The 13167-nt window shown below is 49.5% G+C and overlaps 1 protein-coding gene across 6 annotated transcripts in view; it reads left to right on the forward strand.

Moving 5' to 3' along the window:
- The window catches only part of PLXNA1 (plexin A1), a 356659-nt gene extending 343914 nt beyond the window's left edge, over window positions 1-12745 (forward strand). For all 6 annotated transcript variants that reach the window (XM_075938783.2, XM_075938786.2, XM_075938785.2 and 3 more), the window contains 2 exons: window positions 460-610; window positions 10819-12745. In XM_075938783.2, the coding sequence (XP_075794898.1) occupies window positions 460-610; window positions 10819-10914 (247 nt within the window). In that variant the 3' untranslated portion in view covers window positions 10915-12745. The remainder of the gene's footprint in view (window positions 1-459; window positions 611-10818) is intronic.
- The last annotated feature ends 422 nt before the right edge of the window (window positions 12746-13167 follow it).

A 13167-nucleotide genomic window follows, 5' to 3' on the forward strand; every position in this document is an offset into this window, starting at 1 on the left:
GGTAGTGGATGGTTTGAGGATGGCAAGTGGAAAATCACAGAGAACCCCTGAGTTTAACTATCCCAACTGCTTCAGTATAATAAGAAGTTAATTTTTCGGGGGAAGGGGGGTAGTGTGATTTACTCAGCAGAGCACGGGAACGGACCCTAGGGGATCCAGGTTCCATTTCCTGCTCTGCCACTTGACAGCTGGGTGTCTTATCCCTTCCCCTCTCTGTGCCTCAGTCACCCAAGCTATAAAATGGGGATCCTGATACTGACCTCCTTTGTAAAGCATTGTGAGCGCTATTGCTGAAAAGCACTGAATAGGACTTTTACTGTGAAACCAAAGGCTCCTTGTATTCACCTTTCAGTCTGCCTACAGGCTGCTCTCAGAAGGAGCCCCGTGGGAGCCTGCCCCTTCCCCTTTCTACCTCTCCCTGGTTCAGACATGCTGTTCTGTTTCTCCTACCTCCTGTAGATATTATGCAGATATTGCTAAAATGCCAGCAATCAGTGACCAGGACATGAGTGCGTACCTGGCGGAGCAGTCCCGGTTACACCTGAGCCAGTTCAACAGCATGAGTGCGCTGCACGAGATCTACTCATACATCACCAAGTACAAGGATGAGGTAAGTCAATGGTGGGGGGAGGGGGAGCTGAGACATCTTGTTTTCAAGCAAGTCCCCTCCCCCCACCCACCCAGTTTCGGCTTTCCCTCTCTTGCTGCCCAGAAAAATTATCTTACAGGAAATAGAGAGGGGGAAATATTGCTGTTGTGGCAGGATTCATCTCACTTCTAGAAGCATAACTGGATCGATAACAGGCTGCCCAGTGAAAGTGCCTGATAAAGTAGCCCCGGGTGTAATAAAGTTACCTGTCCCATGTTGTGTGTATGACTAGCAGCCAGTTATGGAAAGTTACCAGGCACTAATACACTTTATGACCTCCACACACATGGATTCACACCCACCCTGGGTGAATGTGATGCTGGTGGAAGTGACAGCAGGAGCTGAGGGCAGAGAGTAGAACCAGGCACAGTGAACATTAGAATGGCCATAATGGCTCAGACCAAAAGTCCATCTAGCCCAGTATCCTGTCTGCTGATAGTGGCCAATGCCAGATGCCCCAGAAGGAGGGAACACAACAGGGAATCCTCACATGATCCCTCTCCTCTCATCCATTTCCAGGCAAACAGAGGCTAGGGACACCATTCCTATCCATCCTGGCTAATAGCCATTGATGGACCTAACCTCCATGAGCTTATCTAGCTCTTTTTTGAACCCTGTTAAAGTCCTGGTCTTCATAACCTCCTCTGGCAAAAGAGATGATGCTCAAGTTTTTCCTCAGTTCTCCTCTCCTGACTCTGTTTACTCTAGAGGTGACCAGCAGCTCTTTATGCTATTCTTATTATAAGCCTTCATCAGTCAGCTCTTATTATTACCCCTCCATCCCAACCTACAGCAGCTCCTCAGTCCTGGGCCTTTCCTGAGCATTGTTCCGATAAGGGTGTGGTTTTGTACCCATATTTCCTCTGGCAAGTAGCATGGGAAACTGCCAAACTCCTTTCTGATGTGAAGGAAGGCAGGATTTGCCTTCTGGTCGGCCTCACCACTTTCCCTCCCTCTTCCCCACCTGCTCTAAACAAACCCATAGCACCATACAACCCCATGAAGATACTCGGGTGACCTTGCTCATAATTCCAGGGGGCATTTGAAGGGATGAGCTGACCATGCCAATAGGCATCCTCTTGAATATTAATAAGAGTGGTTAAAAGCCCATCTGTGTAAATTGTACAAGTTAACTTCATAAAGCACCATTCAAACATACTTGCAATACTTTATTAAAGCAATAAAATATATAACTCTTGTATATATATATAAAAACATAACCTAGATTTTATTGTCCCAATAAAGCAGAGTGAAAACTTATGTTTGAGTAGTGGTTTATTTAGATAATAAAAAGCCTTTGCTCCTGGCTGTAGCGTTGTCTCCTGAGAGAGACAGGGATGTGTCTAAGCCATGAAGGAGCCAGGGAGAGGTGAGGGCCATCAGTAGACAGGAATATTGAAGAAAGAGACAAAAAGGAGGATTGGATGACTCAGTAGAATTTGTATTAGTGTATGGAGCCTTTCTCTGTGAGCTCGCTGGACTTGACTCTCAGCCGCAACCAAACGTCTCTCCACCCAACAGGCTGTTTGGGTACCTTTGTGAAATGGAGTTGGCAGTTCTCGGTCCACTTCCTAGTAGAAAAGTGTCCAGCTCACTGAACCGATTTGCCCCATTAGCACTAAGGGTAGAAACCAAGGGCTCTATGGGGCAGGGAGAGTGCCTTTATACATGGCCCCCCGGGGCATGAGGGTGGGGCTTGGGATACTTTGCTGCTCCCCGTTCTGTGCCTCAGTCTAGTCTCTGTGAAGCTGTTATTCAGCGCCTCTTGCCAGCACGCACTTAGACACATTTAAAGGGTTAGTATTAGACAAATGATAGGCTCAGAGGCGAAGCGGGATCAGGGCCACAGGGTTTGGGGATCTCTTAATGATGAGTTTTGGTAGCCCTGCATGACAGCGTTGTGTGGCTAGGGTTTTCATAGTGTATACAACAACCATGCATTTACTGTACAGGGTAGGACTGAAGGATAACGGACAGCAGAGGAGTAGGGAGGAGAGAAACACCCAGAAAAACACCTTCTTAGCACAAATTAGAAACCCCTCGAAAGCTCCAGTTTAGCTCAAATGACATTGACTTCAAGAGGAGAGCTTCGCTCCAAGCCCAGATAGAGATAGACAATGGGGGAAGAGAGAAGCCAGGCACGATGGAGATGGGGGTGCTGTGAAATGTATATTTCTTTGTCAGCGTGGGTTACAGTCTGGGGTACCACACAAAAGTAAGAAGTCTGCCAGCCTGAAGTACGATTGACAACAAAACTCGTCCAGTGACTGGTGGCCTCTTGCTCAGGGAACAGCCTCGGCTGGAAAAGCCAAAGCGGGGCGGCGGGACAAGGTCGAGGCTCGCTGGCAGAGCAGAAAGGATCAGCAAGGGTTGCTATCGGTTAGATTTAGGAGCAGTAGCAGAGGTGGGTAGGGAGAGCCCAATTTTGGGATGTCAGGGTGTGTTGCCAGTAAGAGCTGTTACACATTGGCATAGCTGGGGGTGGCCTGGGTTGAAATACCTTAGCAGAGGTGTAAGGGGCAGCATTTCATAACACCTACCTGCCCTGTACCTGAGTCTTCGGCCTCCCCCTTTCAGCAGCACCAGAAGTTACCTAGGCCTCAAAAATCAACCCCAACCAGCCACTGTGTGAGGGTTGTTGGCAAGGGGCGAGGAGAGAGTGATATTAACGAGCTGCTCTTTGAAGATGCAGAGTGAGTAGCCATCCTGTGCTCTTGCCAGTTTACTGCAGTCTGTCATCTGTTGAATGTGCCCCCATAGCCCACTCTGAAGGCACCACTTGTGTGTTCTCAGCTCTCAGGAACTTCTTTTATTATTTGTAATGGGATTAATAAATCGCAGCTGTTCCCTTTGTTTGTTTTCATTCATTAAGCACAATTACATGCAGCCCGATTGCACCCTCTTTGATGCAAAATGGGAGAGAATCCGTTTTCCTGTTGCTCAGTGCAGTAATATGCTGTCATTGGCTGTGAATGAAAATCATAATTAATTTTCATTTGGGTACTTGCATCTTCATAATCACTGGTCCTAGTTCCTTATTGCAGGTGACAGGCATGTATCTCTCTTTCTTCTCTGCATGGATTTCTTTTTGCTGTGTTGTTTCCATAAGGACAACAAGATAACACATAATCGCATATGTAGAAGGCAGGTTGTGAATCCTTCAGCATGCTTAAAACTTCAGTGATACATTGTTCTTTTATCTGGAGAGCAGCGGTGAGGTGGGAAAGGGGGACTAGGCTCAAAGTCATATTCTCTGTCTGATACTGTCCAAGTCTGATTCACATGCCTTTAAGTTATGTGCTTTTTGACTGCCAGATGAATATTTTGTGGGGGTTGGGTATGAGGTGCATTGGTGCCATCTAGAGGCTGGTCTGGTTAACGAAAGAGACATGTCTCCATTGAGAGTATTGAGTATGCAACTGGATAAGACCGTGAGCCCATCAAGTCTTGTAGTCAGCTTCCAATTTTAGCCTATAGCTGATGCGTCAGAGGAAAGCAAATAACTCCCCTCTAATATTCCTGGCTAATTGTGACATACACTAAGGGAAATTGCTTCACGAGGGCCACGAGTGGTCAGCTGGCACCCTGATCCTGGAGTTGAACTGCAAACGGTGCTTCAGGTGGCTATGAAACGAAGCAGCCCCTTCTAAAGTCCAGCTTCAAGATTTGTCTTGCTGGGATGGGCGAGCCCAGCATTTGAATCAGGCTGGAAATAGTCAGAAAGTTACATCCCCTCCCCAAATGCCCACTTCGTACCACATGCTTTCAGCTTTGGTTTTGGATGTGAGGGAGGCTGCATGTCCTCTCAAGGACAAAAATTCAAAGAGCACAGTAAAAATCCAGTTCTCATCCCATAATCCAGGGACAAGAGGTCACTAGCCCAAATTAATGGGCACCCAGGGCCCATGGCAGGATTTGGAAGGGTGCCGGAGGAGCCTTTAATGACTCTCAGTAACTTTTGTGGCTATATCCCCACAGGACAGAAGTGAATCTTGGGGTATGTCTACACTACAAAGTTAATTAGAAATAACAGCAGTTATTTTGAATTAACTTTAATAGCGTCTACACAGGCAAACCACTATCTCGAAATAAATTTGAAATAGTGGAGCCCTTATTTTGATTTTGGTAAACCTCATTCCATGAGGAGTAACACCAAATTTGAAATAGCTATTTCGAATTAAGAGCTGTGTAGACACTTAATTCGAAATAGGGGGCCTCCAGCCCTTCCCAGGGAGCCCTGGTGGCCACTCTGGGCACAACCAGGAAAACTTACTCTCCTCTCCCCCAACCCCGGAGACATTAAAGGGGTAGACCCTGGCCACAGTGCCTGTGTCAGCTCCAAGCCTGCCAGCCCAGAGCCAGCCGTGGCCACCGGGGCCTCTGACCCAGTAGCCCCAAAACAGGAGCCAGCAAGCCACTGGATCCAGCCCTCCACCGCTCCCCAGGAGCAGTCTGCCAGCTCCCAGGAGCCTGACGGGGCTGGAGAAGGCGGGCACCTTCCTGGTCCCGGGTAGAGATCATGGACCTTATTCAGGTTGGGGGGGATGCCCCCAACGTCCATGATCTCCGCACTAGATGGAGGAATGCGGCTGTATATGGCAGGATAGCTGCCAGCCTGGCCACCAAAGGCTACGTACGAACCCAGGAGCAGGTTAGCATGAAAATCAGGTTGGTCCGGCGAGACACCCAACCCTGAGCTTCCCCTTCCCCTTCTTCCCCTTGCTTCCCCCTTCCAGCTCTCTCCTCCCAGGTTTCCTCCTCCCTTCTTCCACCCTCTCTCCTCCCCTCTCCCACCTCCTTTTCCCAGTCTCCCCAGAGGTTCATCCCCCCCCCCCCCCAGTTTTGTTCAATAAACCAGTTTCAATTTTTGAACATACGTGTCTTTTATTTGACATCAGGAAGGGGGGCTAGGGAGGGGTAAGTGGAAGTATGTGAGGGAGGAATGGGGAGGCTCTGAGGGCTTCTCGGAGTGGACGCTCTCCCTCAGGGCCTCCTGGAATCTGACAGCCCCCCGATGGACCCCCTGGATGGCAGCCTGCAGCAAGTGCAGTTGGGCTGATTGCAACGACCCCACGAGTCACACCGGTGTGCCCAGGGGCAGCTCTGGCTCCATGTGGCCGAGTGCTGTGGTGTCCCGAGTGTGAGCAATCAGGGCACTCCCAAGTCAGTACTGCTTTGCTGTCACTCATCGAGGTAGACAAGCAAACAGAGAACCCTGAGAACTGTCTGTCTGGGGTGGGGTAGGGTCCCTTTAAGCACGGAGCTCAGTTAGCCTCAGGCAGCAGCCCCACACACTAAGTCCTAACCTGATGCCCTGCTGGCACTGGTTCCGGCCAGCCTTACCTTCGATTCAGGGTCCACTCAGTGTGGACGCGCTGTTTCGAAATAGCAAAACGCTATTTCGAAATAGTTTTTGTGTATAGATGCATTATTTCGAATTAGCTTAATTTGAATTAAGTTAATTTGAAATAGTGCTGTAGTGTAGATATACCCATGGGGAGGAATTGTTCTCCTCATGCTTGCAGTGTCTGAGCCTGGATCCGATCCTGGCAGTCTTTGAGCACCCTTAGTTCACACTGAAGTTGAGTATTCGGCCTCTTGCAGGATTGAGCCCTTGGTTAGGTGCCCAGCAGGAGGTGTAATTTTATCCTTAGCTGAAGAGTCAGCAGTAGGCCATTGCCCAGGGCTGGCTGCTAGGCCAGACTGACTGGCCTCACCTGCACTGCACTGAGAGTCCCCTGTGAGACCCTGAGTCTCCCAGCACCCAGCAGTGACCAAGCCGCAGCACTGTATGTCCTCCACAGCACGTCCTGTGCGCTCAGTGCTGGAAACCCGCAGGGCGCTGCAGTGACTTTTAATCAAAGAGCGTTGATGTCCCTATTAGGGAGTCACCTGTAGGGCTTGGGACAGACTTTTGCCTGCCTCCTAGTAAGTCTGTTAATTATACAACAGTTTGTTTCCAATTATGCAGCCAATGAAATGGTTAATCAAATCCCCTTTGACGGATGCCTTGACATTTAATTGCAAAAAATGTGCTCTCCTGACAGACTTACCTGGGGAGACAGGATTTCTGTCAAGTTTGTTTTTAAATCAGCTCTTCTGTGTCGGGTGGCACAATGTTATCTAGCTGGGACTCAGTGCTTCAGACTCCTGGGTGACAGGTAGACAGGCTTTTTCCCCCGCTTTTACGCATCCCTTATCTCTCCCTTACCAATCCAACTCTGCCTTCAACACCCTGTGCCTTTATTAATGCCCCTGTTCATGTAAACACCAGAGAAGTGTGCTCCTCCCATCCTCTGATGTGTCACCAAAACACAAGCTTGTTCAGAGAAATGGGATGCCCCTGGAGAAACGCCAATCGGACGTTTCCAGTGTTGTGAGGACTTCTCCTGTACAGCAGTGCAGCCTCCCACTGAGTGAGGCAGATTGAGCTGAAGCTGTGGGCCCGAATGTCTCCCCCCAGAGCCAAGTCTGCTGAGCCTTTCCTCACAAGAGCTGTCACTGGCAGAAATGCAGCTGAACACACTCTCTATCCAGGGAGCTTGCAGCAGAGAAGCATTGAGTTTGGAGAAGTGCCCCACTGTATGGCAGCACCTTGCACCCTGAGCTGGGTCCGCTTTTGTAGAGAGCATGCTGTTTTGAAAGGTTTCCAGCGTTTCTGACCTAGTGGCAGCCTGGAAATAGCAGCAGGACAATAGCCCTTGGGTATTAGGGTAGGGTAGCCCTGTCTCCTCTCCAGGCTGGGTCCTGCACATGCAGCTGCCATGAAAAATAAAGGCAGGTAAAATGTTACTGGAAGGCTATTGAAGCTGAAGGTGGAGTGGCAAACCCCACCCAGTGCTACTGTTTCCTCAGGACTCAGTTCCCTTGACCCCTGTCACTTTTGTTCATACCTTACCTGAGGCTTGTGCAGAACACTGGGGAGCCAGACAAGGCCCTGCCTGGTCAGATCACAAGCTCTTCAGTGCCAGACCTTATGTCTCCCCACATGTTTGCACCATGCAACAGGCCCCTGATCCTGACCATGGCATACAGCTGCTACTGCAGCACAAATGGTACTGGTTCCTTTGGAGATTTGGGTGACTGAGCCAGGTCTCAGTCCGATTGCTGCAGCTGTCCCACTGGTGAGCCAGCCTTCATCAATCCGCACCAGTCTCCCAGCAGGACAAGCATTTGAGAGCTTCATGTGCACTGAAAATTTATATTCACATAAACCACATGCCCCTGCCACCAGCACCTGCAGTGTAGACACCCGTGTTCAATCTCATTTTTCCCTCAACTGAGCGGAATGAACTTCCTTATGTGCACCAGTGAGGCGGTGGCCCAGAACACAGAGATGATGGGCGACACATTGGCTTCATATTGGTGCACATCACAGAATTCATGTGGCGGGAATGGGGCCAGTGGGTTCTGAGTGTGAGCGGGGGCTTAGGGCTGGGATGCAGACGTGTCAGGACTCTGGCTGGGAGTGTGGAGGCTGGGGCTGGGGTTGAGGGACTTATGGCTGAATAGGGGGTTGTTGAGGTGCAAGGGATCTGGCTGGGGTGAAGGCTCTGGGGTGGGGTTAGGGATGAGGGGTTCAGGATGCAGGAGGGGCTCAGGGCTGGGGGATGGTGTGCAAGAAGGGGTCCAAACTCTGGACTGGGGATTGGGTTAAAGGAGCGGGTATAGGCTCTGGACTGGTGGTGTGGGCTTTGGGGCCAGAGATGAGGGCTTCGAGGTGCAGGAGGGTGCTCAGGATAGGTGGGGGGACTCAAGGTGGGTGGTAGGGCATTGGAGTTTGGGATTAAATGCTCCCTGCTGGCAATGGCAAGGAAGGATGGCTTGGCACTGGGGTCAACTGAAAGGGGCTCAGCAGATTTAGGGCTTGGAGAGAGAGCTCTCCCTGCTGCAGCCCTGAGCCCCTGCATAGGCCTTAATGGGAAGCTTCATGGCTGGGCAACGTAGGGGGAACATAGGTAGACACATCTGTGTCAGTGAAGAGGGCTTGCATCAGCACAGCCAACTTCACCGGGGAGATGGTGTTCTGGCAGTGACAGAAAACTTCCCGTCTGTGCTAGGGATGTTAAATATCGGTTAATTGAATAGTCGAGTAACCTCATGAATTCTTATCGGTTACTTGACTATTCTCTAGCCCCCGGGGGTGGGGCCGGCAGCAGCATGGGGTGCCAGGCGGGAGTTAGTCCGCAAGGGGAGCCAGTTTGAAAACCAGCTCCTCTTGCGGGCCAGCTGCTTGTCATCCCATGCTGCTGCCTCTGATAATGAGGCAGCAGCACTGGGTGGCAGCAGCCCCTGTCTGCGTGGGGAGGCAGGGGTCTGAGCTCCCAGACCTGGTGCAAACCAAAGCTGAGCCGGGCTACCTGCCCACCCTGCTCCTAATACACTTTAAATGCAGAGCCACAGCAAGGATAGGTCCCACACCCAGCCTAAGTCAGAACTGAGCTGGGCTGCTGGCCAGCCTGCTAAAAAATGTATTCGTTGGGGGGGAGGGAAATGCGTGTATTCTATAGCATGAACCTATACGCTTTTGCTTATCGATTAATCAATTACACTAGTACATCCCTAGTCTGTGTTGCCTGTGTCTGCACTGTGTGCTATCCTGGCACTGCTATGCCTGCAGAGTGTCTGTAGTGTAGATGTACCCGAAAGTCAGATTTGGATCTTGGCGACACTGCTGAAAATCCAGAGCTACCCTGTGTCTACAGCTGAATGGCTCTGGGTTCACATGGGGTCATAGAAGCAGACCGTAAGCCTTTTGTGGCTCCTCATTGCATAGCTGGCCGTTCCGTTCTGTGGCTGCTGCATAAAGACAGACACTCTATTCATTTGATCGAATTGCAAAGTTAAATAAAACAATCCCTTAGACAGACAGATCACTGATTTCTGTGTTGGCTAGCATGTCTTCTAATCAACCACCAACTCAATAATGTTATACCTAGCTCCTTATTAATAAATCAAATACATCAACCAAAACCCAGCGATATAAATAGTCATGTAGAGAAGGTAAGATATTCAGATGTGACTAGTGATTGTCGATGCCTGGTTGAAACTCCTTAAAGGGACCTGATTTTCAAACTGCGATGAGCACCTGCAAAATCGAGCCTTTCTTAAGTGCCTTACACTTGGCACCCCCAAATTAGGGCACCCACAATTAGCTAGTTACTATTGAAAATCTTGGTCAGAGTTGCTGCCCCCGATGGGTCTTGGTACATGATGACAGCTAAAATTGGTCCAGACAGGTATTTTCTAGTGGTTTGTGTCCCCCTCAAATGAGACTTCTGTTACATCCCTTCGGAGGCTCTTTCCCTAGGGGGTGGATCTCACGCTCAGGAAGTTCTTCTTAATGGTCGAGATGGAATTTTTCTTTTCGTCATCTCCTCCTAGTCACAAGATCATGCTAAATAATTTCTCTCCATCTGTGGGCTTTAGATCCCTCCATGTTTTTTTAATGCACTTTTCCCCTTAGCAGTCGCTTAGCCCAGTGGCTCTCAACCTTTCCAGACTATAGTAGCTCTTACAGGAATCTAATTTGTCTTGTGTACCCCCAAGTTTCACCTCCCTTAAAACCTACTTGTGCTTACAAAATCAAAATACAAGAGTGTCACAGTACAGTTACTGAGAAATTGATGATTTTCTCATTTTCACCATACAATTATAAAATAAATCATGAACTCCTAGGTTGAGAAACCCTGGTATAGTAGATAGAGCAATATAAATGAGTCATTGTATGAAATTTTAATGTGCACTGACTTTGCTAGTGCTTTTCATGTAGTCTGTTGTAAAACGAAGCAGATTTCTAGATGAGTTGATGTGCCTCCTGAAGACCTCTGTGTAGTCCTTGTTGAGAACCACTGGCATAGCCTGTATTTAACTATTTTAATAACTCTCCTTCGGTCAGTCTTTCCCACCTCTGATTAGGTTTTTTTGCTTTTCTCTGAATTCCCATCCATTACCCTATCTTCATGTAGTGAGGCAATGTTCAAGAATGAATGCAGCGGTGTGTTTCACCTGGCCTGTGAGTGGGGGGCTGACAGCTCCCTCCTGGAAGACGTGGTGGCTTTGGTGGGCTTGCATTCTTTATCATCTTCTCATTCTAGATTGCAGATAACAGTACCAGCTGATTTCATCCTTCCTCGCTCATCCATTCTCCTCTCTTTCTTCTCTGCCAGATTTTAGCTGCATTAGAGAAGGATGAACAGGCCCGGAGGCAACGGCTGAGGAGTAAGCTGGAGCAGGCAATTGACACAATGGCCCTAAGCAGCTGAAAAGGCCGGGGCAGCCCTGACAACTTTCTAGCAGTGGATACTACAAGAGAGAGGGCCAGTGAGCGGCAGCAGCAGCAGCAGAGTACTTTGGGTCCAGAGCCAAATGGACACGCGGCACCGTCCACGTCTCGAAACTCTGAACACAAACGAACAAGGAAACCTACCACCATATCAAACCCAATCCAATCAGACCTATCCAGAGACCTTGCACAAGGGACGGTGTGGGCAGGAGTGCAAAGGAGCCGAGAAGAATTGCGGGGAGCTTGCAGCGCACCCAGCATAGCTGCTGCGCCTGGGGGCATGTCCCAGATCCAGCGATGAAGGCTGGCGGGTCAGGGACTGCACTCATTTCTAGGGCAACATGTATGATGTTGTTATTTTTAGCGCAGGGAGGGTGGGAGTGGCTTTTGTTTTTCTGTACTTGACTTGCTACCCCTTCCTCCTCACCTGCTTCCAAGCTCTCCACCCCTGTCCCTTCCTCCTCTCTCTCTCTCTCTCTCTCCCCTCCTCCCTGCCCCATCTCTCTGGCCTTCTGCCATTAGTGTTAACTGCTATATTTGCACAATTTACAAGAGAGCTACAAACAATTTAATTTAAAATCCAAGAAGTAGAACACAAAGATGGAAGGGGAGGTAGGTTCTAAATTTTGCAACAAACTGATAAAACGGGAGAAGGGGTAAAATTAAAGGACCGATTCTGGTAGGAGAAGGGTGAACATGGGTGGGGAATGGGAGACAAGTCCAGTAGCCTTGGGGTATTTCATAAAATTTGTCCTGTGCTCTGTTTGATTTGAATGTTGTTTAGTCCGAAAAGCAAAACAGATTTTTTTGTTAGCTGGATCAGCTCTTTTTTACCTGCTGCTTAAGTGATGTCTGAAGGTCACAATTCAGGAGGAGGAAGAATGGAGAGAGGAGAAGTTCTTCGGGGCGTTTTCCTAAAGCTGTGAATTGTGGGCCAGCGCTGTGAATCATGGCGGGGGAATGGCGTGGTGTCAACTTCGTTCTTGGTTTTATTTGCACGATGCTATTTCTGTGTGGGGCAGGGCAACTCAATGAAGGAGACTCGTAGAGCTTTTCGTAGCTGGAGCTTGTGCTCCATCTTCCCTTGTGAAAGAGGAGTTTCCAGGCAGCATTCCCTAGTGTCATTTGGTGCTATGAGAGGTGTCTGGGCCACAGAGAGGCCTTCAAATACCTCTCAGGCTGGGAAGCCATTGAAAACAGACATTTCAAATGGGCCTCTCCATGATTCCAAGGGCAGGCAGGTGACACCAGTGGGGAGATTAACGTTCTGGGATCCTGCTATATCCAAGTGGATTAGGAGCGAAGGACTTTCCGATCCAAACGGGTAGAACAAAGGGAGTGTCAGCAAGGGACTTTAGCACCCGGCCCAGCTTTGTCTCCCTTGAGAATGTTTCCTTCTGACACCCCCTAACAGCCTGAGGTGCTGAGCATCTCGGAGCATTTGCAGCTCTTGGTTTCCTTTAAAGCAGCCTTAATGAAGCCACTGTTGGTAGCTGGCTTGCACTGCAGCCAGGCTCCTACATTTCCACACTCCGAGGATTCTCCCAGCACCCCCAGGCAGGTTCCCACAGTTAAAGCAGTTAGAGACAGCAGCTGAGCCTACCCTTTTATTTAGCTAGGTGTGAGGTGCAGGGAAATCGCTTAATCATGATTTGTCTGCAGAAGTCTTTCAAAGGCCCATGAGGTTCTATAAGGCTTTTCTCTATCGCTTCCCTGGTTCCGGAGCAGCCGCTTGTGGCAGAAGGAAATGCAGGATGGAAGGAAAGCAGAAGAAAAAAGGTCCAGACTTGTGTGTGGCCAGTTAAACGCTTAGTGGTAATTTCTGTAGCTCTCTGGATCTGAATTCCCCACCTGCCAGGCTGTCTCGGATCCCTGCTGTGTGTATGCTGTCAGGAGCTGTTGTCGCAAGAGGCTGGAGGGGCAGATACCACTCACCCAGCTTTCTAATGCCGTCCCCATGCCCCAGAAGCATGGGTGACTGCGTGGGGCGGCTGTGCACAGCTCACACAGAAGTGATGCCCGTTATCCAGACAGCTCTGTGCTTAGTTGCTAGGCTGAAGGGCATGATAGAAAACCCTCTGATAGATAACGGGGAGAGAGCATGGAAGCGGAGAGAGGGGGACAGGAGGGACTGTGGGTTTTCCACTGTGACTTCCATGTTGGGCTGGGTTTGGGGTGCTCCTTCCCGTGTGTGTGTGTGTGTGTGTGTGTGTGTGTGTGTGTGTGTGTGTGT

The sequence above is a fragment of the Pelodiscus sinensis genome, chromosome 11 (assembly GCF_052426305.1).
Source record: "Pelodiscus sinensis isolate ZL-2025 chromosome 11, ASM5242630v1, whole genome shotgun sequence".
NCBI lineage: Eukaryota > Metazoa > Chordata > Testudines > Trionychidae > Pelodiscus > Pelodiscus sinensis.